The sequence below is a fragment of the Pteropus vampyrus genome, unplaced genomic scaffold, assembly GCF_000151845.1.
Source record: "Pteropus vampyrus isolate Shadow unplaced genomic scaffold, Pvam_2.0 Scaffold64, whole genome shotgun sequence".
NCBI classification, from domain to species: domain Eukaryota; kingdom Metazoa; phylum Chordata; class Mammalia; order Chiroptera; family Pteropodidae; genus Pteropus; species Pteropus vampyrus.
In genome coordinates, this window is record NW_011888845.1 from 1,177,610 (window position 1) to 1,202,955 (window position 25,346).

Sequence of the window (25,346 nt, forward strand, 5' to 3'; positions counted from 1 at the left end):
CCTTCCTTCCTTCCTTCCTTCCTTCCTTCCTTCCTTCTTTCCTTCCCTCCCTCCCTCCCTCCCTCCTTCCCTTCTGCCTTTTCTTTCTTCCTTCCTTTTTTTTTTTTTTCCATAAAGAGTAATTTTAATGGGTCAGTGGGATAGTTTGGAATGGGTTAAATGTGGACAAGAGAGCTGAGGAAGTAGTGATAGGGAATGCTGACAATTTTTCAGTGAGTTTTGTCCTGTAGTGGTATAGAAAGTCGGGTCAGGGTAGGTTTTTTTGACGTGAGTTGTTGTCTGTCGATCTCTTTGTTGTTTTATGGAAATTACTAGAGTTTATATACCTAAGCATTAGGTAGAGTTTTAGGAAATTTTGAGGGGAGTGAGAGGTCATTACAGGTGCAGTGTCCTTGAGAAGGCAAAGCTGATTGCGGGGGAGGTTCACAGTGAAAGAGTTGGCTGTAAATAGTACAGGCACTTAGCAGAAGGAAGAACTAAGATTTGAATATAGATGGAACCCAGTTTTTAGATTTGGTAGTAAGATAAGTGAACTCTTGTCTTTTGGCTTCAGATTATTTTAGAGTCCTCTAAGTGTTTTCAACCACTGACATTTTGTGCTGGCTAATTCTTTGTTGTTGGGAGCTATCCTGTGCATTGTAGATGTTTAGCAGATCCTTGCCTCTATCTACTAGATCAGTAGTATACTGATCTCCCTCCTTCCCCACTCCATGTCTCCAGACATTGCAAGATGGTCCATAGGAGACAAAATCACTCCTGAGTGAGAACACTAGTCTAAGATGAGGTTTTCAGGTAAAAATGAGGAGAGTCAACTGTAGTTGAGCAGAATATTTCAAAAAGTCATTGTGAAGAATGGGAAAGGGACTTTTATATATGTGATCTATTACATCTTTGTTTTATGGAATTTTTATTTTTCTTTCTTGAATGTTCTCTAATTTCTTTATTTAGTATTAGTTCTTGATTATCTCATTCACAATCCTTTGGGTTTAATTGACTAGAAAATTCCTTTTGGTTTCTACTCTGAGAAGCAGTTGTTTATAAAATGTATCAAGGTCATAGTGCTTCTCCATAGAAGGAAAGTTTCATAAACTAAGCTCTTTTGACAGTACATCAGATACATTGGAGGCAAGACAGTGTGTACAAGCTAAATACACTAATAGTACTTGAGTGATGTTATATATTTTACACATATTTTTAGCTTTAAAATAGTAACAGTAATACACTTATTGCCTCAAGATTTGGTTAAACAAAAGAATCCTGCAGGGCAAAAGGTATGAAATTTCAATGAATTTTTGGTTATAAATTACCTTCAGATTTTCTACATATAGTTTTTTTGTTTGTTTTTTGTTTTTTTCCTGAAGTTGGGGCCTTGTTCAATTTCAAAGTTTTAACTTTTAACATGTCCTCAATGGATACATTAATACCTCATGTGGTTGTCTTGGAAATTGGTAAGAAGCTTGCATAGGGATAGATGTAATTATCCTGTTTCAGAAATCTTCATGTTTCAAAAATCTATTTAAACTTTTGTTTTGATGTATACACAGTCATTAAAGAAATAGTTTTTAGGAGCTAAAGCTTTGATTATATACATATACATTTGGTTACTTGAATCATCAGCAAAAAAATTTCCAATCGTTTTATAGAATTCTACCCAGTGCTTTTCCATTCCCATATGGTAAGACTACTTAACACTGTCTTTTCATTTTTCTGTATATGTATGAGTGTTTCTTTCACTACAGTTTTTAGGCAAAGACTACGGGTGTTAAAACTTGTTTTGCCCTCCCCCCCAAATGTACTTCATGGATATCCATCTATGCCATTTTATATAGATTTCATTGTTTTTACTGTCTATATGGTATTCCATATTATGAATGTACTGTAATACATTTTACAGTTTCTCCCCAGGCATCTAGATTGTGTTTATTTTTTTTTCCTGTTATTGTCTTTAATATTTTAAATAATGCTACCCTGAATATTATTGGGTAAAGGGCTCAGGTGAAAGGTCAATAAGCATTACTTGGTGCAGGCTGGAATTTACAGGATAAGAATCAACAAGCACACAAGTTCTTGTATATTTGACATTCTGCAAAGAGGTAAGCTTTCTCAAAGTGCAGGTGCTTCAGCAGAGGTACCTCTTTCTCTTTTTGTTCTCTCTTCATATTGGACAAGCGGAAGAGTGGCTTTGCAGGTAAACACTACAGACTTGGGTACTAAGTAGTGTGAGCTTAGATACAAAATGTTCATGGGGTGCTAGGACATTTCAGTTGCTGAACACCTAGAAACTTTGGGCCCCTTGGTCCCATAAGCATGTAATTGATATTGGGTACATCTCCTACTGTGTGGGAAGGAGTGGCCCCATTTGGGCTTGCTCGTTGCTAGGAGGGATTCCAACAAAGAATGTCTAGATCGTAGACTGTCTTCTTATTACTGTGTAGGAGATGACTTTTCTTCCACATTTGCCACTACTGGATATTACTAATGATTTAAATTTTGCCATGTAGGTAAGTGAAAGGAGTTACTATAATAATACATGATAAAGTATAGTAATTGAATAATTTCTCATTGTTGGTCTTATTCAAAAAATTTCCTAGTTCTTGCCTGTGTTTTTCAGATGACTTTTAGAATCAGCATGTCAAAATACACCTTAGTATATTGGATCTTTGATTGGTAATATATAGTTTTTATAGATTAGGAGGGGTTTGGTATTACAATCTTTTTATGTGGGAACATGTGAATTTCCATTTTTTTAATCTTTTTTATAGTCATTGTTAGTTTTCTTTACATAGTTAACATAAATTATTTAACCTATTAATTACTACTGGACAAATGCTATTTTTTTGTGCATTGCGTATTAAGGTTTTGCATTTGTAGTGCTAAATTTGGATTTTTTATATTTTTCTTCTTTTAAGTGTTTATCAGTAAGGAATTCGTAGATTCATTGTTAGAGGTGTTTATAGGCAAAAAAGCAAAAAAAAAAAAAACCTAAATTATTTTAGGAAAATTAAATGTTGAAATCCTTCTTTAAAAGTTCTTATAGTGGGATGTTGATTCTGACTTGAGCTCTTAAAATATATAGAAAAAAAATTGACCTAGATACTGAGTTGAGCCTTGCTGCTTTATAGCAATGACTAGTCACTTAGACTCTCCAGATTTAATTTTTTATATGCATAAAATTTAGGATATTCAACAAAAAGACTTGCCATTATTCCTCAATTCTGATTCATTAATGTACAGATTTTATTTGTAAACATTAACTTAAATGAATTTTCTAAGTTAAATTACTAAATTTAAACTACGAATTTAAGAAAGCTTGTGTGGAGCTTAGATTGACTATTTTAAGTATTTTTTTTTAAATGTGTATTATGCCCAAATATCTTCTTTCTAAAATACAAATCATTGGTTGTCACTCTGCATAAAAATTATCACTATTTCCCAGTGTCCTTAGGACAAAGCTCAAAATACTTAGCGTGAATCACAAGTCTCAAATCTGTCCTTCTCCTCACTTCACCTGCTTTCTCTTACCTTTCCAAAAAAGCTCTAATGAATCTAGTTTTTCCAGACTTTTCATATATGTTCCATTCTCTCTTCTCTCCTTTCTACTATATTTTTCTCTTTTTCCCTGAGAATGACCTCTCTTCCTTCAGGTCTCAGTTTAGAGTTATTTTGAGAAATCCATCCCTGATCTTCAGTCTGAGTTAGGTGCCTCCTGTTTATATGCATTTCCCCAGAACTGTGTTATCTCAGCATTTACCTGATGAAATTTGTCTGCTTATTTGTCACGTCTTGAAAGCACTGCCCATACCTGTTTGAGTTGACGATACATTTATGAGTGCTATTTAGTCATTAAAATTCATAAAATTCATAAAATTCATAAAATTAAACAATGTATGCTTCATTAATATTGATATTGTTTCCTTTTTGTCCTAGGATTGGGCTAATGCTAATGTCAGCAAACAGATTGAGGACACTGTATTGTATGGTTACTATAGTAAGTATCTTTCAGTTTCATTTCCTATTTGGAGTGCTAGCCAAAATGTAGAATAAAGCTACATGTAAACTTTTAATTTTGATACCACATTTGAGATTATTGTTCATCACCAAGAATAGGTAATATAACGTTCATTCTCATAATCCTGAAACTTCTGTTACCTATTTTGCTTCTTGTAGGTTCATTTGTAGCATTTCTTTGTGGAGATTCAATCAAGTTACTTTAAATCTCAAGTTTCTTTTGTTACTATTACCAATTTCCCACTTGTACTCTTGATTCAAGAATTTTCAGTTTCCTAGAAGTTTTTCTAAGTATTGACACTAGTCGAGTGTTCTTTCTGGGGGAGTTTGTAGCATTAACTTTACTGTACAGAGCCAGTTTAATCCAGGGGATTATGGTTGATTGGTCCTTCTCTCTCTCTTCCTTTCTTTTTCTTTCTTCCTTAATGTTGGATTATAAAAGCTTTATGATTACCACTTAAATGTTTCCAAAAGTTTCGCTTTTAATAAACATAAGACTTGAGCTTTTATAAAAATGTATTAAGTGCTGACTTAGGAAAGGGTTGTATTTTTCTTTTTTTTTTTTAAGCATTGAATCAAGATGTTGAGTAAGATTTTAGGACAGTAAATTGGAAACAAAAAGCATTTGTAGACATTTCTATTGATGGAATAATTTTTAAGGTGTTTTATTGGATTTTAATTTAGCTGCTTTCGTTCTAATCTTTGCCTTTTTTCTTTATCTAAAATCTATAGGACCTATGAAATTCTATCCCTTTGGTGTAGAGTTCAGAAATGTATTCATGGTATTTTATTATAGAATTTCTATTTCTGATGAATACATTAAATATATATATTATAAAATTTAAATTTGACCAAGTAAGCTAAAACTTTTTAAATGGTGCTATATCAAGCAGAATGTTGCTTTTGCAATACAAATTTATTGGGAGGATGTAAATCACATCTTTAAAAATAATTTTTGGGGAAGGAGCCTGTCTCCTATTTGACCTTAAGTGTATTTATGCTGTAGAACACATGACAGATAAGCCAGATTTTATCTTAGTGCAGTACAGGTCCATAAAACATACCTTACTGAACCTAGAGGCTACTGGATTAATCTGTTATAGCCAAGGTTACAAAGACTTCTAAACTGGAATGTTAATTCTTGCAGCCTTTTCATTTGGTTTCATGGAGAGAATTAAGCCTACAGGAAATGATTTTAGTGAGAGTTTTTCTCAATCCTCCCAAGGATAATATGTCCCTAGTAAATGCATGGGAGCTACGTTAATCATTATAAACAGCAGATGACTTAGGGATTTGAGTTTGATTCTCTGTAAAATTTGGGTTGTAGTGGGAAATAACTACCTTGGGATAGGATGTTGAGACACTGATCTAGGGAATAAATTTGCATGAGAAGCCAAATTATGAATAGAGATTTCTTGATGATCATAGAATCAAAGCAAAAAGACTTAATTTGATAATATTAATGGTCGTTGTCATAAAATCAGTCGTATTTATTTTAGCTATGGCTAATAGTCCTTCAACTTTGATATAGATGATGACCTACATCTAGGAGCCTGAAAGGATTGTATAGTCAGTATCCTCAAGTTCAGCTGTTTCTCCAGAAATGCTAGTTATTATCTAACTTCTTATTAGATGTTTCCTCCTGGATCCTGAGGACTACACAACCAGATAATCCAAAACACTATTTTAATCTATCCCTTCTGTAAGATTCTATGGTTCATCTAATCTCTCCTAATATATCAACACATTTTTGTCATTTGATCTTGCCAGGCACTGTGGAAGACTTTCACATTGAACGTTTTATCTGATTTTCATGAATGTCATTTTTTGGAGGTATTCTCTACATTTTGCTGATGAGGAAATTGATACTTAGAAATGTTAAAGATCCCCTTACTAATGAGTGACACAATCCAAATGGATATTATTTCCTTAGAGCTGCTTGCTATTAAATAAGCCTTTTAATAAATAGTTCTGAAGATGTTATCTATGGGAATATTTAGCAGTGAATCTCCAGGGCAGCTTCAGAAATTATCTGGGGACCTTTCAAATAATGCTAAAGCTAAATTACATCCAGAGAGAATCTGATTAACTTTGGCATTCCGTTAACATCACTACTGTTCATGCCAGAAACATATTTATATATTGGAAAGATATGAAGCTCAAGGTGGTAGATTAAAGTTTTCCAAAAATGTTAACTTTTTCTTGAAAGCTCAAGTTTTATCACTGGCAAAAAAATACTTATTTTCTTAGAAGTGACAGGCTCACTTTAATCATTTTTTGAAAAAATCTGTCTAATACTCAAGTCTGGATAACTATTGCTTATCTGTCAGTTGTTTTTTAAGTAAAATGGTGTTCTTTGAAAAAAAAGTGATTAGTGTTGCACACAACTGAAAGAGCAAAAGTGCTTCTCACAAGTATGCTTTATCTGTACTTCCCTTCACACAAAATATTTAAAAGATGTGTACTCAAGTGTGGACATCTAATAGAATTATTAATGTATCAAAGAGACTTTCCTGAATAAAAGTGCACCCTCTCCCCACTGCTGGTGAGTGCTCGATGGTGAAGAATACAGTAACTGCTAGTGGAAAGGCAAACAACATTTAAATATTATTATGAAAATAATTTTCATGTTGCAGATACTCTGAAAGGATCTCTGCTAATTCTAAGGTCTGGAAACTGCATTTTTGAGAACCTTCAGTTATATTAATGGAACTTTGGTTTTTTTTTCCCCCTGGAAAGTTTGCAGAAGTCAGGCCCGTGGCTGCTTTTACCCATGAGATACTCCCCAGCTGTTGATTTGTTAACGGTCCTCAGTTAACTAAAGCTGCCTACAGAGGAGATAGTGTCTGGAGCTTGTTGAAGGAAGAGAGGGTAAAGTTTATTTCTGTCCCTTTGCCCTATTCTCATGGGGACCTTATTCTCAGAGACTCCTTCAATGAGGAAGTTGTGCTCACCTGAGAAACTTTAAGAACTCATTCTTTTTTTTCTTTTGAATATTTTATTTCTTCATCTTTGTCTTCAAACTTCTTTTATATTTTCTTGTAAAACTGTTTTTGTCTGAATTTTTTGTTTCAATTCTGTTTTAATCTCATGTTTGATCCTCTTACACAGTCTTTTATCTTTTGTGTATACGTTTAACCTTTTTCTGAGTTGTTTTTGTTTCAAAGTTATTTTTACCTTTAAATTCTTTTATTGATTGTAATTTATTTTAAATTTTATTCTAATGTTTTCTCTAATCATTGTTGAAATTTTTAGTTTTAATTTTTTGACCATCTACTTTGGTTTCTTTTAAGTGAATTTTCTTTTTACTTAATGTTTTTTCCTAACTTCTCATTTTGATTTTGCTTGAATGCAGGGGTTGTAGAAATTGTGGGAGCCCAACCAATAGTAGGAATTGTTCAAGGCTGTTGTGTTCAGCTCTTCTGTAGTTGTCTTATCACTCCTTCTAGACACTTTTGACACCAGTTCTCAGGCTATTATTTTTTTGTATAGATATGCACAGAATCATATAGTATGTATTGTTTTCTGTTTAGTTTCTTTAGTGCTTAGCGTTATTTTTGAGATTCATCTGTAGATTGCAGGTAATAGTATTATATCAATTCTCATTGTTGTGTAGTATTCCATTTTAATAACATATAGTTTGTTATCCATTCTAACATTGATGATCAGTTGGATTGTACTGTTTTTGGCCATTTCAAATACTGCTACTGTGATGATCTTTTACATGTATAATAATGAAAAAGAAAAAAAGAAAAAGAAAAACTTTACTACATTGTTTTCCATTGTATGGATATTCTTATTTAAATAATCCCAGATTATTATGGTTTAATAAGTTCTTACTTTTTTCTATTAAGCAATTTTGTAGTGAAAATAGAGAATTTCAAAGTGTGTGCGTATTTATTTCTGCGCCAGGCCTTTTAGAGCACCTAAGAGAGTCCTTAAGAAGTTTCTCCTTGTTTCTTATTGGCTAATTGCTGAAAAATTGAACCTGAAGTCTTTACTATGTATTTTGAACCTAAAGTTTACAACTTCCTAGTTTCTAATTTGAGAAGAGTACCATGGGCTCTTGAAATCATTTATCTTTATGATTTTTCCACCTGTGAAATGGCAATAGCGTAATACCTACTTCATAGTATTAAGAGTGTGAGATCTGTGGTTAGTGCTAAACAGGTGTTATTGGCTATTTTAATTTAAATCAGCTAAGAGAGTGAGAGAAATAAACCTCTGTGCAATGATATGGGAAAATTAATAATGAAATAATTGACCTAGCATCTCATTAAATTTACATCTTTTTGACACTTTATTGTCTTGAAGACATCTCTAATATATTTCATTGCATTTCCAGACAAGAGAGAAAGGTTGGGATTAATTTGGGGGATTGTTTCTTCATTCAGGTCTATAAAGTTCTTTTTGATAAGATAATAGTTGTATCCTTTCTCCTGCTTTCCATATCCCTTTTTAGAAGAATGTTCTTTATCACAGGGGGAGTTTTCTAAATGGTTTCTGGTGAGGTTTGCTCAATGGATTCTCTAGATAATGACTTCTCGAGATTTAGTGGCCTAAGAATTTGTTTCCAAGGGGAAATATTAAGAATACAAGTGTTTTTCTTGGACTTATTGCTTGTGTGACTTGTACATTGTGTCTCTAAACAAAATACTAATTTGTTACATTAATGTCATAAACTTTTCTTAACACTCCAGGAGAGAAAGAGAGACACATGCTCTTGAGTTTTCTTTTTACACTTCTGCTTGTACTTTTTGAGTGTTTGCTGGTTCTTTCCCTTCTTCCTGACGTCTTTAATGTTAATGTGTCCCAGGGTTCAACTTTTGGACCTGTTCTCTATCTTAGTTAATCCCTTGATGACCTTATACTGTTGCTTGATTCTGAATACCATCCATATGCCAAACTCCCAGATTCAAATCTTTGTGCAGACCTCTCTCGAACAACATATTTCTGTGTCCAGTTGTTAATGACAAATTCTACCAACAAGTTAAAAACATCTGAAATTTAACATTTTTATAACAACTGCCCCTTATTCTGTTATGCTATATAAATTTCCTTGTTTCAGTGAATAACAACTAGAAGGATAAAGTTGCTCAGGCCAAAAACCTTGAAGTCATCCTTGAGTCGAATTTTTCACATTTTTTTAAAATCAAATATGGCAGGACATTTTCCTGTGTTTGATTTTCAGAATTTATTCAGAATCTGACCACTTTTCACTACTGTCTAAGATCAAGATGCTGATAGATCTGGTGTCTGGTGTGGACCTATTTCCTGGTCGCAGACGGCTGCCTTCTTGGTCTGTCCTTACATGGTAGAGAGCAGAGAGAGAGAAAGCAAGTGCTCTTATGTCTCTTCTTAAAAGCACTACTTCCATGTTGTTGAGATTGAACAATCTGAGAGTGTGATTTTATACATGACTAGATGATAAGATTGGTAGATCTTCTCTCCAAAAACATGAGAAAATGGACAAAAAAACAATTTAGAGTTTTGGAAATGAACTGAAGGTAGACAACAGTGAAAAGTGTTTATACGTGAAAACTGGTAAGGATAGTGGTAGTCTGTAGTATTTTAGGCTAGATCTGTTACCTTTCTCCTTACCACCCCAGCTTGGTTATGTTTTGAACTGAGTAAAAATTAAAGTGCAACATCTTAAAATTTATGAGGTGCAGCTAAAACAGTGCTTAGGGGATAATTTGCAGCTTTAATTCCTCTATTAGAATTTCTCTATTAGAAAAGAAGTCTCAAGTGCCTGAACTTTTACTTTAGGAAACTAGAAAAAGGAAAGCAAAGTGAACTGTAAGCAAGCAGAAGAAAGAAAATAATGGTTAGAGCAGAAATCAAATGAAATCACAAACAAACAAAAAAAGGAAAAAAAAAAACAAATGAATGATAGGTTCTTTGAAAAATAATAAAATTGGTAAATTCTTTAGCTCGATTGAAAGGGAGAGGAATGAGGGAGAGCAGGAGCAGGGGCAAAGAGGAGGAGGGAGAAGATGGGAGAGGAAGGAGAGGAAGAAGGAGGAGGGAGGAAAGAGGAGGAGGAGGGGAAGGAGAGAGAAAGGAGGAGGAGGGAAAATGGGGAAAGAAGCAGGGGGAGGGGAGAGAAGGGAGAAATGGGAATGGAGAAAGAGAGGCGGAAGATACAAATTATCAAAATAAGGAATGAAAGAGGATATTACTGCCAACTTTACAGAAATTAAAAGGATTGTAAAGGAATACTACGAAGAACTTTATACCAAAAAATCAGACAGATGGATGAAGTGGAAAAATTCCTAGAAAGACATAAATTACCAAAACTGACTCATGAAGAAATAGCCCTGTAGCAAGTAAAGAAATTGAATTAATTGAATTAGTTATTTAAAATGTTCCTACAAAGAAATTCCCACACCCAGATTTCTTCACTAGTGAATTCTATCATACATTTATACAAATTATACCAGTCCTTTACACACCCCAAAATATCCAAATTCTTTACAAATAGAGGAGGAAACACTTCAGAACACACTCTGGAGGCCATTACTAACTACCCTGACACCAAAATCAGACAAATATATCACAAGAAAAGGAGACTATGGGCTAATATCCTCATGGATGTAGATACAAAATCCTTAACAAAATTTTAAGAAACTAAATTTAGCATTACATTTTTATATACCATGATAAAGTAGGATTCATCCTAAGAATGCAAGGTTGGTTTAATATCCAAAAATCAATTCATGTAACAATACCACATTCATAGAATAAAGGCGAAAAACCACATGATCATCTCAACAGATATGAAAATCATGTATGTTTACAAAATCCAATATCTATTGCTGATAGAAACACTCAGCTAACTACTTATAGAAGGGAACTTACTCAATCTGAGAAAGATCATCTGTGAATGACCTACTGCTAATGTTATATTTGGTGGTGAAAGATTGAATGCTTTTCCTTGAAGATTAGGAAGGAACAAGGCAAGAATGTCTGCTCTCACCAATGCTGTTCAACTTTGTAATGGGGATTCTAGCTAGTGCAATAAGTCCAAATAAATAAAAGCATTCAGACTGAAGAGGAAGAATTAAGACTCTTATTTTCTGAGCTGACATGAGATCCTATATATAGAACATCTCAAGGAATTATATTAAGACAAATAGAACCAATAAGCAAGTTTAGCAGGCTCACAGGTTGCAAGATCAACATGAAAACTAGAAACTCACAATTCAAACAGAACAAATAAAACAATTCCATTCACAAAGAATCAAAAAGAAAAAAAAAAAAAACCTGAGAATACACTTAACAAAAGAAGTGTAAGACTTATACACTGAAAACTACAAAAAATTGTTGGTAGAAATTAAAGATGTAAATAAAGTGATATTTCGTATTAATGTATTGGAAGACATAGTATTGTAAAGATAGCAGTTAAAGGAGTTTTTCTTCAAATTGACCCACAGCCTTTTATTTTTTTTATTTTTTAAAGAAATTGACAAGTAGATCCTAAAATTTATTGAGAAATGCAAGGATCTAGAGTAGCCAAAAACAATTTGAAAAAGAATAACATTAGAGAATTACACTATTGGATTTTAAAACTAACTATAAAACAGTATAATTCTAGAAATCAAAGGATATAACTTCATGATGTTGGCATAGACAAGAGTTCTTAGATATGACACCAAAAGCATTACTCATAAGAGAAACCTTGATAAATTCTACTTTATCAAAATTAAACACTTTGTTCTTTAAGAAACACAATCTAAAAAATGAAGGTCAGCTACAGGTAAAATTTTTGCAGATCATATATCTTGTAAAGGGTTTGTCAGAATATGTAAACAACTCTTACCAACCATTAATTACACAAGCAACTTAATTAAAAAAAGAGAGCAAAATATTTAAATAGGTATTTCACCAATAAAGATATATAAATTACTTATAAATCTATTAAAAGATGTTCAGCTGCACATCTGCTAGAATGGCTATGTTTTAGCTAAGGCTACTACAACAAAATTCCATAGACTAGGTGACTTAAACAACAGACATTTATTTCTCAGTTCTGGAGCCTGAGAAATACAAGATTATGGTGCTAGCAAATTCAGTTTCTGGTGAAGTCCTTCTTCTTGGCTTGTAGAGGTTGCCTTTTCCTTGCAAGAAGTAAGCCTTATGAAAATAGAGACTTCTGAATTTTGATTTAGCCATATTCATGACCCCTAGAATAATGCCTGGAACATACTCGGTGTTTGTTGAATTGAATATATTTTATTGGGGGAGATAATCATCAGTTTTTGTTTGTTTTTAAAATTCTTTTTAACTGATGTGTTACATGGATAGGTTATGCTTCATCTAATTTTTCATTCCAAGGACGAACCCATGTTGGTCAGAGATGAGACTGGTCTTTAATTTTCCTTTATCTTACTCTTATCAGGTTTGGGTATTAAGATTGCTAGCTTCATACAATGAATTGAGAAGTGCTCTCTCGCTCTTTTAGAGAATGCTGTGGACCAGAGAGCACTATATGGTTCTTTCTCCCATAATCTGTGTACATGTTACCAATAACTCAGCATGGCAGTTTGTACTATTATTCCTAGTGAACTACTCACAAGCCTTTTGTTTTTTACTGTGTCACAGCTGAATTCTACTGGTTTAGAATTCCTAATAGCCATATAAGAGTATCTCTAGCAAGGATGAAACAATAGTTTTATTGAATTAGGAGGTATGATTTCTACTTGACCATTTTTATCTCTTTATTTCATAGAATGAATAGGCAGTACCAGTTACCATATCAGTTGGAGTGATTTATGCTGATGATTAAGGGAAGCAGGGTTGCTGCTATATACTGAAGACAAGTATATCTTGAAACCACAGGATCCTGTGGCACCTCACGATGCTACTACCATGTTCAATGGCAAAAGTTAATTGAGAGCTTTACACTTAGCCCTCACAGGCAAGAGCACTAATGGCTCAGGATAGTTCAGGAGTCAATGTTTGGGCTCCCTCATTTTTTGTACCATATTCTGTTTCAGGAATGACACCTGGCTCCTTTGAACAGTTTGGAAATACATGGCTTAAATAGTATAGTGGTTTTTCAGTCTCACTTAAAATTAGTCTGGAGATAGGCTTTCCAGGGCTGGTATGGCAGCATCATGGCATCATGGGAGTCCTAAGCTTGTTTCTACTCTGCTTTCTATCCTTAGTTATGAGTTTTATCTTAAGGTTATCACAGAATCCAAAATAGTGGCTGAAGTTTAAGCTGTGATGTATCTATTTCAGGCAGGAACCAGGAGGAAGGGGGAAGAACAACTGAAAGGAAAATGGGTATTGGATATGTTTCTAGCAGTCTTGACCCCAGATTTCTTAAGCTGAGTAAATGGAATAATTTTAGAAGGCTTTTTAGAGTTCCCACAACATCTTTATACTTTGACCCTCTAAAACAAAAAGCTTTGTAATGATTAATTATACTATCACAATGTTGACTAAGTTATTCTTTGTCTTAGTGTTTTCATTGGTAGTTGGGAGGAATAAACAATGTCTAAAAATTCAAAAGCCTAATTTATCCAATTTACTTTTCATGTGTTATAATTTAATGAAAACAGTTTTTAAAAGGTAGATTGTTTGCTTTGTGTGCATTTTAAAATTCACAAGAACCGTCATGCATTCTTTGCCATGATTTTTGTCCATGGCTCTCTGTTCACTTGTTTATGCTGGTTTATGATAAGTTATTTTTAAAAAGACTTTGTTTTATGAGTTTAATTTTTGCCAATTTCTGTGGACATGAGATTTTAAAATTTTTTCTTAATATGTTTTCTTTGATGTGAGTGGACTGTTAAAGCAAATGGTCTGCTTATCTCTTACTTGCTGGTAGCAATCATTTAACAAAAACATTTACAAGTAAAAGCATACTTTATAAAGATGTCAGGATATGAGAGTGTTATCACTGTTGGAGTTGAGAATAATTTTCTTTTGAAAATAGCTGTTAGTTTGAAGTAGAACATGAAAAGCAATTTCTCTGTTTCATGATAGTGGTAGCAGCATTTTTTTTTTTTTTTCATTTACAGATATATAAGCCCAACTTGACATTAGAACTGATCTGAAACACATAAAAATGTTAATTTAATTCTGTCTTTACAGTTTAACATTTATGGGCTAAAGGAAGATATCTTTACGAAGGACCCTAAGGAAGAACAATCAGATAACCAGAAGGTAGCTGAGAATGTGTGATCAGGGAAACAAAGATTTAGAGCAGTTGTTCTATACCTATTTTGAGTCACAGACTGTTGAGGGGATAATATAATTTCTTCAGAACAGTGTGTGCTTCCCACTGTCTTCCGTCAGGCATTGATTTCTAGAAACTGTCTTTTTCTTGATATTCCTAACAGCAACATCTGAGAGTTTAGCTTGCTGTACATCCTTATCTCTTTTTACAGTTAGCAGCTGCCTCAACCACTTTTTGGACTTTGTCATGTTGTATTAGTTTTGCCAGTTCTAGAACTTACTTAAATACAATCATAGAAATTGTACTCTGGTGTCTAGGCTTGTTTTATTCAACATAAAGTCTGTAAGATTCATCCTTTTCTCATGTATCTGTCAATTCTTTTTTATTGCTGTAAAATAGTCTTTTGTATGAATGTAACACTCAGTTTGCTTATCCATTCACCTCTTGTTAGATGTTTGGATCATTTACAGTTTTTGTCACTGTGATGAGTATTACTGTGAACTTCCTTGTGAAAATGTTAATGTGGCTTACTCAATGTTGTTCAACTCTCACATATCTTCAGGAGGGCATGTTTGTGTGGCTGACCTTTGACCAAACCACCTGGGGACCGAGCCCTTGGAATATTCCTTATGTTACTAATTGATAATGTGGTTTTGAATACGAATCATGCAGTAGCTCCTAGTTTAGACTATGCAAAACATAATTTATGGTAAATACTCACTTTGCTTCTTGGCAGGGTCTGTAGTTTTGGTAATCAGAGCTTGTCACTCAGGCAAATGTGCCTGTATTATAAGTACCCAATAAAAACCCTGGACCCTGCAACTCAGGCAGACTTCTCTGGGCAGAAACACTTTGTATATGTTGATATACTTCAGTGCTAGAGGAATAGAATTGTTGGATTATATGGTAGGTGTATGCTTAGTTTGGTAAGAAACTACTAAACAGTTTTATATGGTGTTGCGCCATTTTATACTTCCTCCAGCAAAGTGTGAGAATGTCAGTTGTTCTACATTCTTGGCAACATTTGGTATTATCAGTTTAATTTTAGCCATTTTAATGGGTCTCATTTGGGGTTTAGTTTACATCTTCCTAATGACGATGAGCACCTTTTAAAATGTGCTTGTTGGCCATTTTGTTTATCTTTTATGGAGAAGAATCTCTTGGTCTTTTGTCCATTTAAAAAAAGTTATTTGTATATTATTGAGTTATAGGAATATATACCTTGTTATGCTAATTGAGTACAATGGTGACTTATGTAGTTATAAGATTATTTATCACACAAGTTCAGGAATACTAGGAATGTTTATGAAATAGTCATTAGGTTTTTTGGCTATCTAAAGGCCAAGGTCACTAAGTAGTAGACACAAGCAACATACTGAGACTGAATCCAAACCTTACTGTGTCTGTTCACTTATCAAAGTTTTTGGCATGTGGCTATCTACCCACTAAACTTTGTTATGCTAATTAAGGTTTTTTCCTGTTATATACAAATTATTTTATTATCTAAATCCTAACAGTGGTATGGTATTAAGGGTGATTTATAGTCTTGTTCTTTTGTTTTTAATTTTTAAAGCTTTTAGAATACTTACTTTTTTGCATGTATGTTTATTTCCATTGGTTCTTAGATTTGTAATAGAAATTTAATACTAAATACTCCTTGGTTTGTAGTAGAAACACCAATATTCATTACCCTTAATGATTAGTTTCTCATAACATTAAAAGACTGCATAAATTTCGCTAAATATCTGTAGTGCCAAAATTCAGTATGCTGATAGTCATTTTGTGATTGCTTAGTATAAATTAACTCTGACCTTTCTGTTGGTTATTTAGGGCTGTGTTTGCTCTGAGATTTTTAGCTATTGTTCCATTCAGTGGAGGCTGTATCATAAGTGGCCTCCAGATAAATGAGGTAATGCTAGGAAATTTTAAGGTCATGTTTGAAAATTATATAACTCAATTATCCCTTCCAACAGAATAAGTAATGGAGATTTTATTATATCTTTTACAAAGGAATATAATGATTATCATCCTGTGATTGCTTTATCTAATTATATTGTTACTATTATTTACATGAAGTTACATATATGCAGATAAATTTAAATACACAGAATATTTGAAGATCAGGTTTTTTAGGTTTTGTTAAGTCTCAAAAATTTGTTGATGCTGTTTTAATTGTTAAATATACTCTGTCTTTGGCCGTTCAGATTTTAAGTTTCATATAAATTAAGAGAAGTATTTTGATTTACTACTGGTTGAAAGTATCTCAAATCCAACATTATTTTAAAACATAAATAGTAATTCATATCAGTTAACTTTGAATCTAATTTTACTATTTTGCAATTCTTTTTTCTATCTTAATTTTTATAAGATCAGTTTCATAATACTGATTATTTAAATTTAGATTAGGGAAATTACTTGTTTCAAAAGACAGTGTATATAATAATTATAGCTGTTTCTTTAACCTGAGTGATAGACAACTGTAACAGTTGTGTCAACTGTACTCAATTTTAAGTTGGAAGAAATATAAAAGTTGAACTACATTTAAATGAGGTGGATGGTTCACAAGAAGTTCTTAGCACTGTGTTGTTGAGTATGTAGAAAGAGCTCAGATGTTAGCTGCTACAAGTGTTATTGGCACAATTATCATTATTGTTAAATTGCTCCATAGTTTGCTTGAATTTTGATTTGTTATCTGATAGTGTTATTGATTTCTTGGGACAGAGATCAAGAAAGGCTGATTTGTATATTACATATTTATATAGAGTTATTGGTATAAGGATCAGATGGGGTGAATTTGGTATTTGAGTGTATACATATATAGAAGATACATATATGTATATAACAGTTATTAAGTTCATAGGTATTTAGTAGAACTAAGTTTATTATTTCTTTCCACAGCCTTATATTCTGTTATATTATTCTGTGTGTTCCTCTGGATTCCTTTTGTCTACTTCTACTATGAGGAAAAGGATGATGATGATACTAGTAAATGCACTGTAAGTATCTTTATTTTAGAGTTCTCAGTTTAGGGAGGCAAGATTATTTCTTCCTTTTTCAGAGAATGATGTGACTCTGCTTGAATTTATTCTATAGCAGTGTTGTCTAATAGAAACAAAATGTGAAATTTTAAATTTCCTAGTAGCCACATTAAAATAAGTAGAAAGGAGCAGTTGAAATTATTTTAACGATACATTGTATTTAATGTCATGTTCCAGTGTTGTTTCAAATAGGATCAAAACATATTAAGATACTAATTTCTTTTTTTGCGCTATTTTTAAATTTAAAGTGTATTTTACACTTACAACACATCCCAATTCAAACTGGCCATATTTCAGGTGCTCAGTAGCTGCGTGTGATTTGTGACTATTGTTCTAGACACACCAATTCTAGAGTGGGGATCGGCTGACTTTTCTGTAAAAGGCCGAATAGTAAGTCTTTTAGGCTTTGAGGGCCATATAGTCTCTGTCTCAACTACTCAACTCTGCTGTTGTAGAGTGAAAGTAGCCAGAAACAGTACTTAATGAGCATGATGCGATCCAGTAAAATAGGAGGTGGGTTAGATGTGGCCCACAAGATGTAGTTTGCTGACCCCTGTTCTAGGGCATAACGGAATACTTGCAGACTATTCGTACTAGTCCAGGAGAACATTGATGAAAAAACCTGATAAATATAGCACGTACGCCTGCCCCAAACCTGTAGACCAGTATTATTTAAGTTTTGGTATAAAAATCTTAACTAAAATATTAGTAAATTGAATGCAGGGCTGTCTTAATACATTAATATAGTATAACTCAGTTGGGTCTATCTCTAGATTGCATGGATGGTTTAGAATCAGCACATCTATTAATATATAGTTAGTCATTTAATAGGTCAAAGAAGAAATTGTATTTGGAAAAATATTTGCCAAAATTGAACATTTTACTTTTGATTTAAGGGGGGAAAAAAGGCAGCATAAAAAGTATAAATATCTTTTGTCTTTTTATTGAGTTACAGGAATTTGTTTTATAACTTGTTTATGTTTTGTATTTAAGTATAAAAACAAATATTGACTCAAAAACCAGCATTACACTTAATCATGTTTATTAAAACCTTAAAAAAAAAGCATTTGCATTAAGATCAGGAGCAAGTGCATCAGCAATATTTCAAATGATTCCCAGAGTGGTAATTAGTATAATTTGTTAGAGAAAAAAAATAAGGTGTTTAACTATTTATAAAGAAAGTCAAAATTATTATTTGCAGATATGTAACTATATTGGAAAACCCAAGGTGTGTAAGGTAGAGTGGTTGATTACAAATTTAATATTAAAAACTGAATGAGATAGAAGCTTTCTCTCTATTCACTATTCTAAAGTGCGTCTTCTCCAGCCCTTTTGTTGATCTTAAGATCCTCCTTACCTTTATTTTAGGGTTTTTTTCCCCTATCTTAACTCCTTTGCGAACAAGCATTTATCATGTGAGGCATGAATTTAACTTTCAAAAGGTCATTTTTAGAAACAATGTTTTTTCTGACTGATTTAACGTTTTCTTTGAGATTAACTTTTCTTTCCATATTTAGGATGTCCAGCTTTGTGTTTTTCTTTATTTGCATTACACTCTGGTCGCCAAGCAAAGCAGACTTTAAAGACCTGAATTCCTGGTTTCAGGTTCTTTTTTAATTACTTAACCACCTGTGTGACTTTTGGTAAATTATTTAACCTCTCTGGGCCTCAGCTTTTTAATCTCTAAAGTAAGGATGAGAACACCTGTCTCAGGGTTGTTGTGAAAATGAAATGAGTTAACATATGTAAAGTTCTTAGAACAGACCTGGTATGATAATATGTTTTATATATTTATGTATGTGTTTTTAATATAGTTTACATAAATGTATATTATGTTATATATATATACACATACATATATACCTACCCACATGTATATATATTAAATATTTATTATAATTATTATAACCCAGTTTGGTGAATCGGGGTAGGGGCATCGTGGATTCTGATTATTCCCTTTTTGGGAAAATAATTTATTAAATATTCTGATAATTTTACTAAAGATACTCATTGGAGAATTAATTATGCTTTAAGGGTACTGCTTTTTATAAGATCTAACCATTGAAAAGATTTTAAAAGCTAGTGTGGTTTGCAAAGATACTTAAGATGTGGCATATACATTGTTTTTCTTTAAATTTTAAGATTTTTTTTCAACAAAGAAACCTTTACACAGTTGAGTATAAGCGTACATTTGATGTAAAAATACTGTTACACTGCAGCAAGAATATTTTATATTTTAAAAGTCTTACTAAATGGTATACTTTTTCCCCCTTGACATCTAGCAAATTAAAACGGCACTTAAGTATACTTTGGGATTTGCTGTGATTTGCGCACTTCTTCTTTTAGTTGGGTAAGTCTTGTTTTTTTTCCCCTGAAAAGGAAAATAACATTATTTTAGTAATAACAACAACGACAACAATAACAATTCATTCAGAAAAATCTAGGAAAGAAAAAACAAAATGTAAAAAAAAACCCAACAAACTACCTTTTTTAAATCACCACCAGTAATAACCATAATCTTTTTTGGTTAGTGTTCTATCTAGACTTTTTTATGTGCTCCTCAAATACATGCAGAGTGCCTCTCTCTCATCCATATATCCTCACACAATTTTACACAACTGTGGTTATATTTTATGTAATTCTTGATAATCTACTTTTTGACATATTATAGGTCTCTCATCAGTATAATAAATATAGGTCCATCAATGTTGTCTGTATTGTGTAGTCCCTTAAGATATAACAATTTATCTGACTGATTTTCTAGTGACGGTTACTTGGACATTTATGATGTTTGCAGTTTTTTCATTCTTATAAACAACACTGATGAAAATCCGTGTCTGTGCATCTTTTTAGATTTGATTCATTGATCTTTAAAACTTGGAATTAATCTTTGTCAATGAGTTCTTCCTTAATTCTTCTTCCTTAAATTTTTATACTGATATCAATAAAGTTTTTTTATACATTTTTTATACATTTTTTTATACATTTTTTTATACATTTAAAATTTTCTTTGGCAAACATTTGTTCTTTTTAATGGAAGACATTTATTCTTATTAAATTAAGTCTTGATTCTTTTTTTTATGTTAGGAAATATATGAAGTGCTAATTAGATTTTTAAAGTTTCTGTTTAAAATTTGATATCAGAAATTTCAATAAATGAAAAGCTTCATTTATTGAATACAATTTGCATTGAGAATAAAACTGGTCAGTGACTTTTTGTTGTTCTAAGAGTTCTTAGAATTCAGATGTTCTATAGTCAAGGCATATTTCCAAGTCACTTTGCCTGCCTTGATGTGTCATGAAAAATAGTGCTTGTTGAAAGGACATTTTTAGTGGTTTTGCTATTTATTTTAGCTATTGAAAATATTTTTAAAAATCTTTTTTTGGGGGGCCTTTTAAAGGAAGCCAAATCTAGTTATGTGAATTTGCTTTGTTATGTGGAGATCTCCTATCTGTAAACCTAAATTATCTATGACAGATAGTGAACTTTTCTTAAATGGGAGATAGTTAAGTACTTTAGGTTAGAACTCCATATGGTCTCTGGTTACTCAGTTACTCAGCTCTCCTCTTGTAGCTCTAAAGTAGTCATAGACATACATAAACAAAAGGATGTGACTGAGTTACAATAAAACTTCATTCGTAAACACAAGCAGTCAGTAGTTTGCCAACTCCTGATAGAGAGCATGATTGAAAACCATCACTCTAACTGCACATCTTTACAACAGCTAGAATATCTGTCCCGGACAAAGGGATCCTGAAGTTTGTTCTAAAATTTACTGTTTTTTTTTTTTTTTCCATGGAAAATCACCTTCAGTCCTCAGAGAACTTACATTTTGCACAATTCTAATAGGCTTTAACCGATTCTCTTGATGATATTTATTTATTTAGAAGCAGTATATTAAAAGTGAAGCAAACGGTTCCTTGCAAATATACTACTAACAAAAAATGACCGTTTGACCAGTTTGACTGACCATTATAAACAATATAACATTCACTTATAGTCCAAATATTTATTGTGTACTCGTTATATTCTAGATACTATACAAGGTGCTGGTAAAACAGCAATTAACAGCTGTTATGCTTCTCATGGAGCATACATTTAGGAGAGGGTCAAAGGGCAGAGAAAAAAATAGGTTGTGTTGGGAGTGTGAAATCTTAGCAAAGGCAATGCTGAGAAGGTAGTATTTGAGAAAACACTTGAAGGAAGAGAGGGAGCCATGAATATATGTGGGAGAAGTGCATTTCATTCAGAGAAAAGAGCAAGTGACAAACTGAAGCAGGAAAGTGTCTAGCATGTTCAAGACAAAATGAGGAAACTATTGTGGCTGGGGTGGAGTGAATGAAGGCTGGAGTAGCTGAAGAGATATGGTCAGAGGTAACTAGAGCTGCCAAATTTAGTAGGGCATCAGGTCATTTGAAGAACTTTGGCATTTATTCTGAAGGAGATGGGAGGCTGGGTTTTTGTCGTTGAGTGACATGATCTGACATTTTAACAGGATCTCTGGAAGGTATTTTGAGATTTGACTTTATGAGAGTAAAGGTAGAAACATGAGATCTATTGGGAAGCTATTGCAATAATCTAGGCAAAACCTGATGGTAGCAGTAGTAATTTTTTTCTGCTTATCATTTAGAGAAAGAGCCAGCAGGATTTTTTGATAGGTCAGATACGTGAGGTATGAGAGAGGAATTGGGAATGTAGCTGGACTTAGTGCAACTGCAAAGTCTGAGGAACACTTCTCTCACTTTTGATAACCAACTGCAATTTTTGGGGAGTTCTAAATTCACCCTCAGGTTTGATAATTCTCTAGGACTCATAGAACTCACTAAAAGCAATTATGTTCATGGTTACCATTTATTACAAGTAAAGAATACAGGGCAAAATCAACCAAAAGAAGAGATATATAGGGCAGAGTCTAGGAGAATTCCAAATATGAAGTTTCTGTTGTCTTCAGGACATGCTGCCTTTCTGGCATCAACCTAGACATGCTGGGAGTATTTCTAACTAGGGAAGCTCACAGGAGTCTTGGTGCTCAGAGTTTTTATTGGGATGCTATTATGTAGGTATGGCTGGTTGATTGCCCACATGGCAATCAAGGTCAGCTGATGCCACATGACCCTAAATCTCCTGGTTGGTCTTTCTGGCCCACCACCTAAGATTGTTTAGGCTAGCCTCTGCCCTAAACAAAGACATTCCTATCAGATGTGACACATTATCTCCTAGGACCATGGGCAAATTCAGATCTCTTTTTGGGCAAGGCCAAGTTTTTTACTACACAGAAAGGGTGAAGTTGTCATCAACTGAGATAGGCAGATCTGAAGGAAGAGAGGATTTGGTGGAGAATTATCAATAGCTCAGTTTGGTTCATGGTACATTTTATAATCTTTCTGGAAGAGATATTTAGTAAGCCACTAGATCAGGCATTGGGAAACTTAAATTTTAGTTTCTGCTCTCCCAATAGTAACATCTAACTCCAATGAGAAAATGAGTTTTAGCCTTTGTAAAATGTGAGAGATAAGACAGTGATTGTTAAATATTACTTCCTCTGCCTCCTTCTGCCTTTCTCAGTACTAGGATCCTTTCGTAGTTGAATTGATAATGTTGGCTATCAGGTGGATAATGGGCCAGAAGAAATGCCATCCAGAGCATCTATATAGGTGGAAGGCTTTGATTCAGGTGAAGGATCTTTCCTCTATTGTAAGAGGGATAAAAATGAAAAGAGGTACAGGTAGGTTCATAGGTTTGATGCACAAATGAGAGTTCCTCTCTTATTGGCTTCTGTTTTCTCATTGATATTTGAGGCAGGCATCAGCCAAGGACACTGATAATAGAGGAGAGTATGTGCATTCCTGCATTTTATACATCTGAAGTTTCTGAATGAAAGACTAGCAGTAATTTTCTTCTCCAGGATAGTATTCTTCTCATTGCCATATGTAAATATTTAAATGAGGCACACATTTAGTTTAAGTGATTATGTAAATTATCTGAAATTTTCTTGAAGGTGACATAGTCCTAGTTTTTGTTGAGTGATTTATTTTTGATAAAACAGTAGATGATTTTATGGCACAAACATGGTCTAGGTTTAATTAATGCAGTGAACATTTTTGGAGCACTTGTGTGTTAGCTAGTGTGCAAGATTTTAGGGATAAAATGGAGGGTCATGGTCTCTGTCCTCAATATTCACAATTTATAGAGATGCAAATAATTTGAGTTGCAATAGTTAAGAGCTCTAATAAGAAATAGATACCAGGTGTTGATGGTGGAGCAGTAAGTTTCTACCCATGCTAATAGGAATTCTCCCTTGCAGAATTAGGGAAGACCTGAGAGGAAGTAGTATTTAAATTGAAATTTGAAGGAGTGGAAGTTGGTTAGCAGAAGAGGTAAGAGAGAAGATGAATAGCACATAGAGTTGAATTAGTCTGCTCAGACTGCCATAAACAACAGACATTTATTTTTTCACAGTTCTAGATGTTAGAAGTCCATGATCAAGGTGCTGACAAGTTTGGTTTCTGGTGAGGTTTGTCTTCCGGGTTTGTGGACAGCCACCTTCTCACTGTGTTCTCACATGACCTTTCCTGAGTGCTCTCACTGTGGGAGAAAGTGCTCTCTGGCATCTTTTCCTCTTCTTCCAGGGGCACCAGTCTCATCAGACTAATGTCCTAGTCTTATGACCTTGTTGAACTTTAATTACCTTCCTAAAGGCCCTATATCCAAATACAATTATATTAGGAGTTAGGACTTCAATATGTGAATTCTGGGTTGGGGGGCACAATTGAATCCATAACATACATTAACTTAGGGTCTGAAATTAACCTGGAATATTTGAAGAATGACATTAAAAAAAATGTGAATTTAAATGAAGCACTGCTCTGCTTCAGTACAAAACAAAACAAAACAATGTGAATTTAAATGAAGCACTGCCCTGCTTCAGACATTTAAAGTGTTTGTGTGGACGAGTGACAGGCCATGATATTAGCCGGGTTGGCAGATTCTGGGTCTTATATACAATGTTTGAGAAATTTTGAGTTTTATCCTGCTGAGAGACAATGAAGATGTATATGTATTGTATGTGTAAATATACATGAATTTGTTTTAAGAATTGCAACACTATGAAAGATGATACATTGGAAGGGACATTTGGGAGTTGGGTTGGAGAAGTGAAATATAAATGGAAGAAAGGAAGACCAGTTAAGTAACCACTGTAATAATTGAGGTAAGAGATGAGGATCTGAATTAGAGTACAAAGAGAGCAGAGAGGATGAAATAGATAAGCTATTTGGAAGATAAATAGGACTTGGTGATTGAGTGTAGGAGGTGAAAATCCTGTTTTCAATTCTGCTGAATTATTTCAATTCCATATCTACTGAAATTGAAATAATTCAGTCTTTCCTTTGTCTCTTCCTGAAGGAATAATCTGTATTAAGATAATTCAGTGAGTCAGATTGGGTATAAAATATTTTTACTAAAATATTTTCAGTTCTACTGTTTTCCAGTTCTACTGTTTTCAAGAGCCTAAGGGGAATTTTTGATCTCACAAAGCTCTAGTTCTGATCTTGATCTAATATTGTGTGTCTTTGAAATCTGAGGTTCTCTGTATTCATTTTTTTTGAGAGGGACTGAGATTAGAAATTATCTATACCTTTCCAGCACACAAATCTTATTACTGTACGTCTCCTTAGCCAAGAGTTGATCGTTTCTTAGTGTCATCACCATTTAGCAAATGCCTGATAATCTTATTAACTGCTGTCTCCTCATCAAAACTGATATATTCTATATTCCAGACTCATCTGACTTCAATTGCCTTTTCATTTGTTAGGAGGTATTCCTTTTTTTTTTTTTTTTTTATAGACCTTTGTCCACAGAGCTGATATTTGGCCATTGAACTCTGCTTTGCCCCTTCTAGTTGTTAAAAGGTTGAAATGCTTCCCTATCAGTCAGCTGCTGCTCTGCCTTCCTGACTCTTCTTACTCCACCACCCTAGGCCCATGTGAAGGATAAGGCCTGGTTCAGTAGGGTCTAACAGAATTGAGGCCAGAATCTGTGTCAGTGGGTTGGTGCCTTTACCATATTGGTTGTTAAATGTTTTGAGTATTATTGCTTCAGAGTATCTACA

The 25,346-nt window shown here is 33.4% G+C and overlaps 1 protein-coding gene across 1 annotated transcript in view; it reads left to right on the forward strand.

Annotated features, from left to right (window-relative positions):
* Window positions 1-25,346, forward strand: part of LMBRD1 (LMBR1 domain containing 1) — a 78,720-nt gene that overhangs the window by 9,813 nt on the left and 43,561 nt on the right. Inside the window, exons 3-5 of the mRNA XM_011361181.2 lie at window positions 3,928-3,988; window positions 17,096-17,193; window positions 19,518-19,585. Coding sequence (XP_011359483.1) covers window positions 3,928-3,988; window positions 17,096-17,193; window positions 19,518-19,585 — 227 coding nt within the window. The remainder of the gene's footprint in view (window positions 1-3,927; window positions 3,989-17,095; window positions 17,194-19,517; window positions 19,586-25,346) is intronic.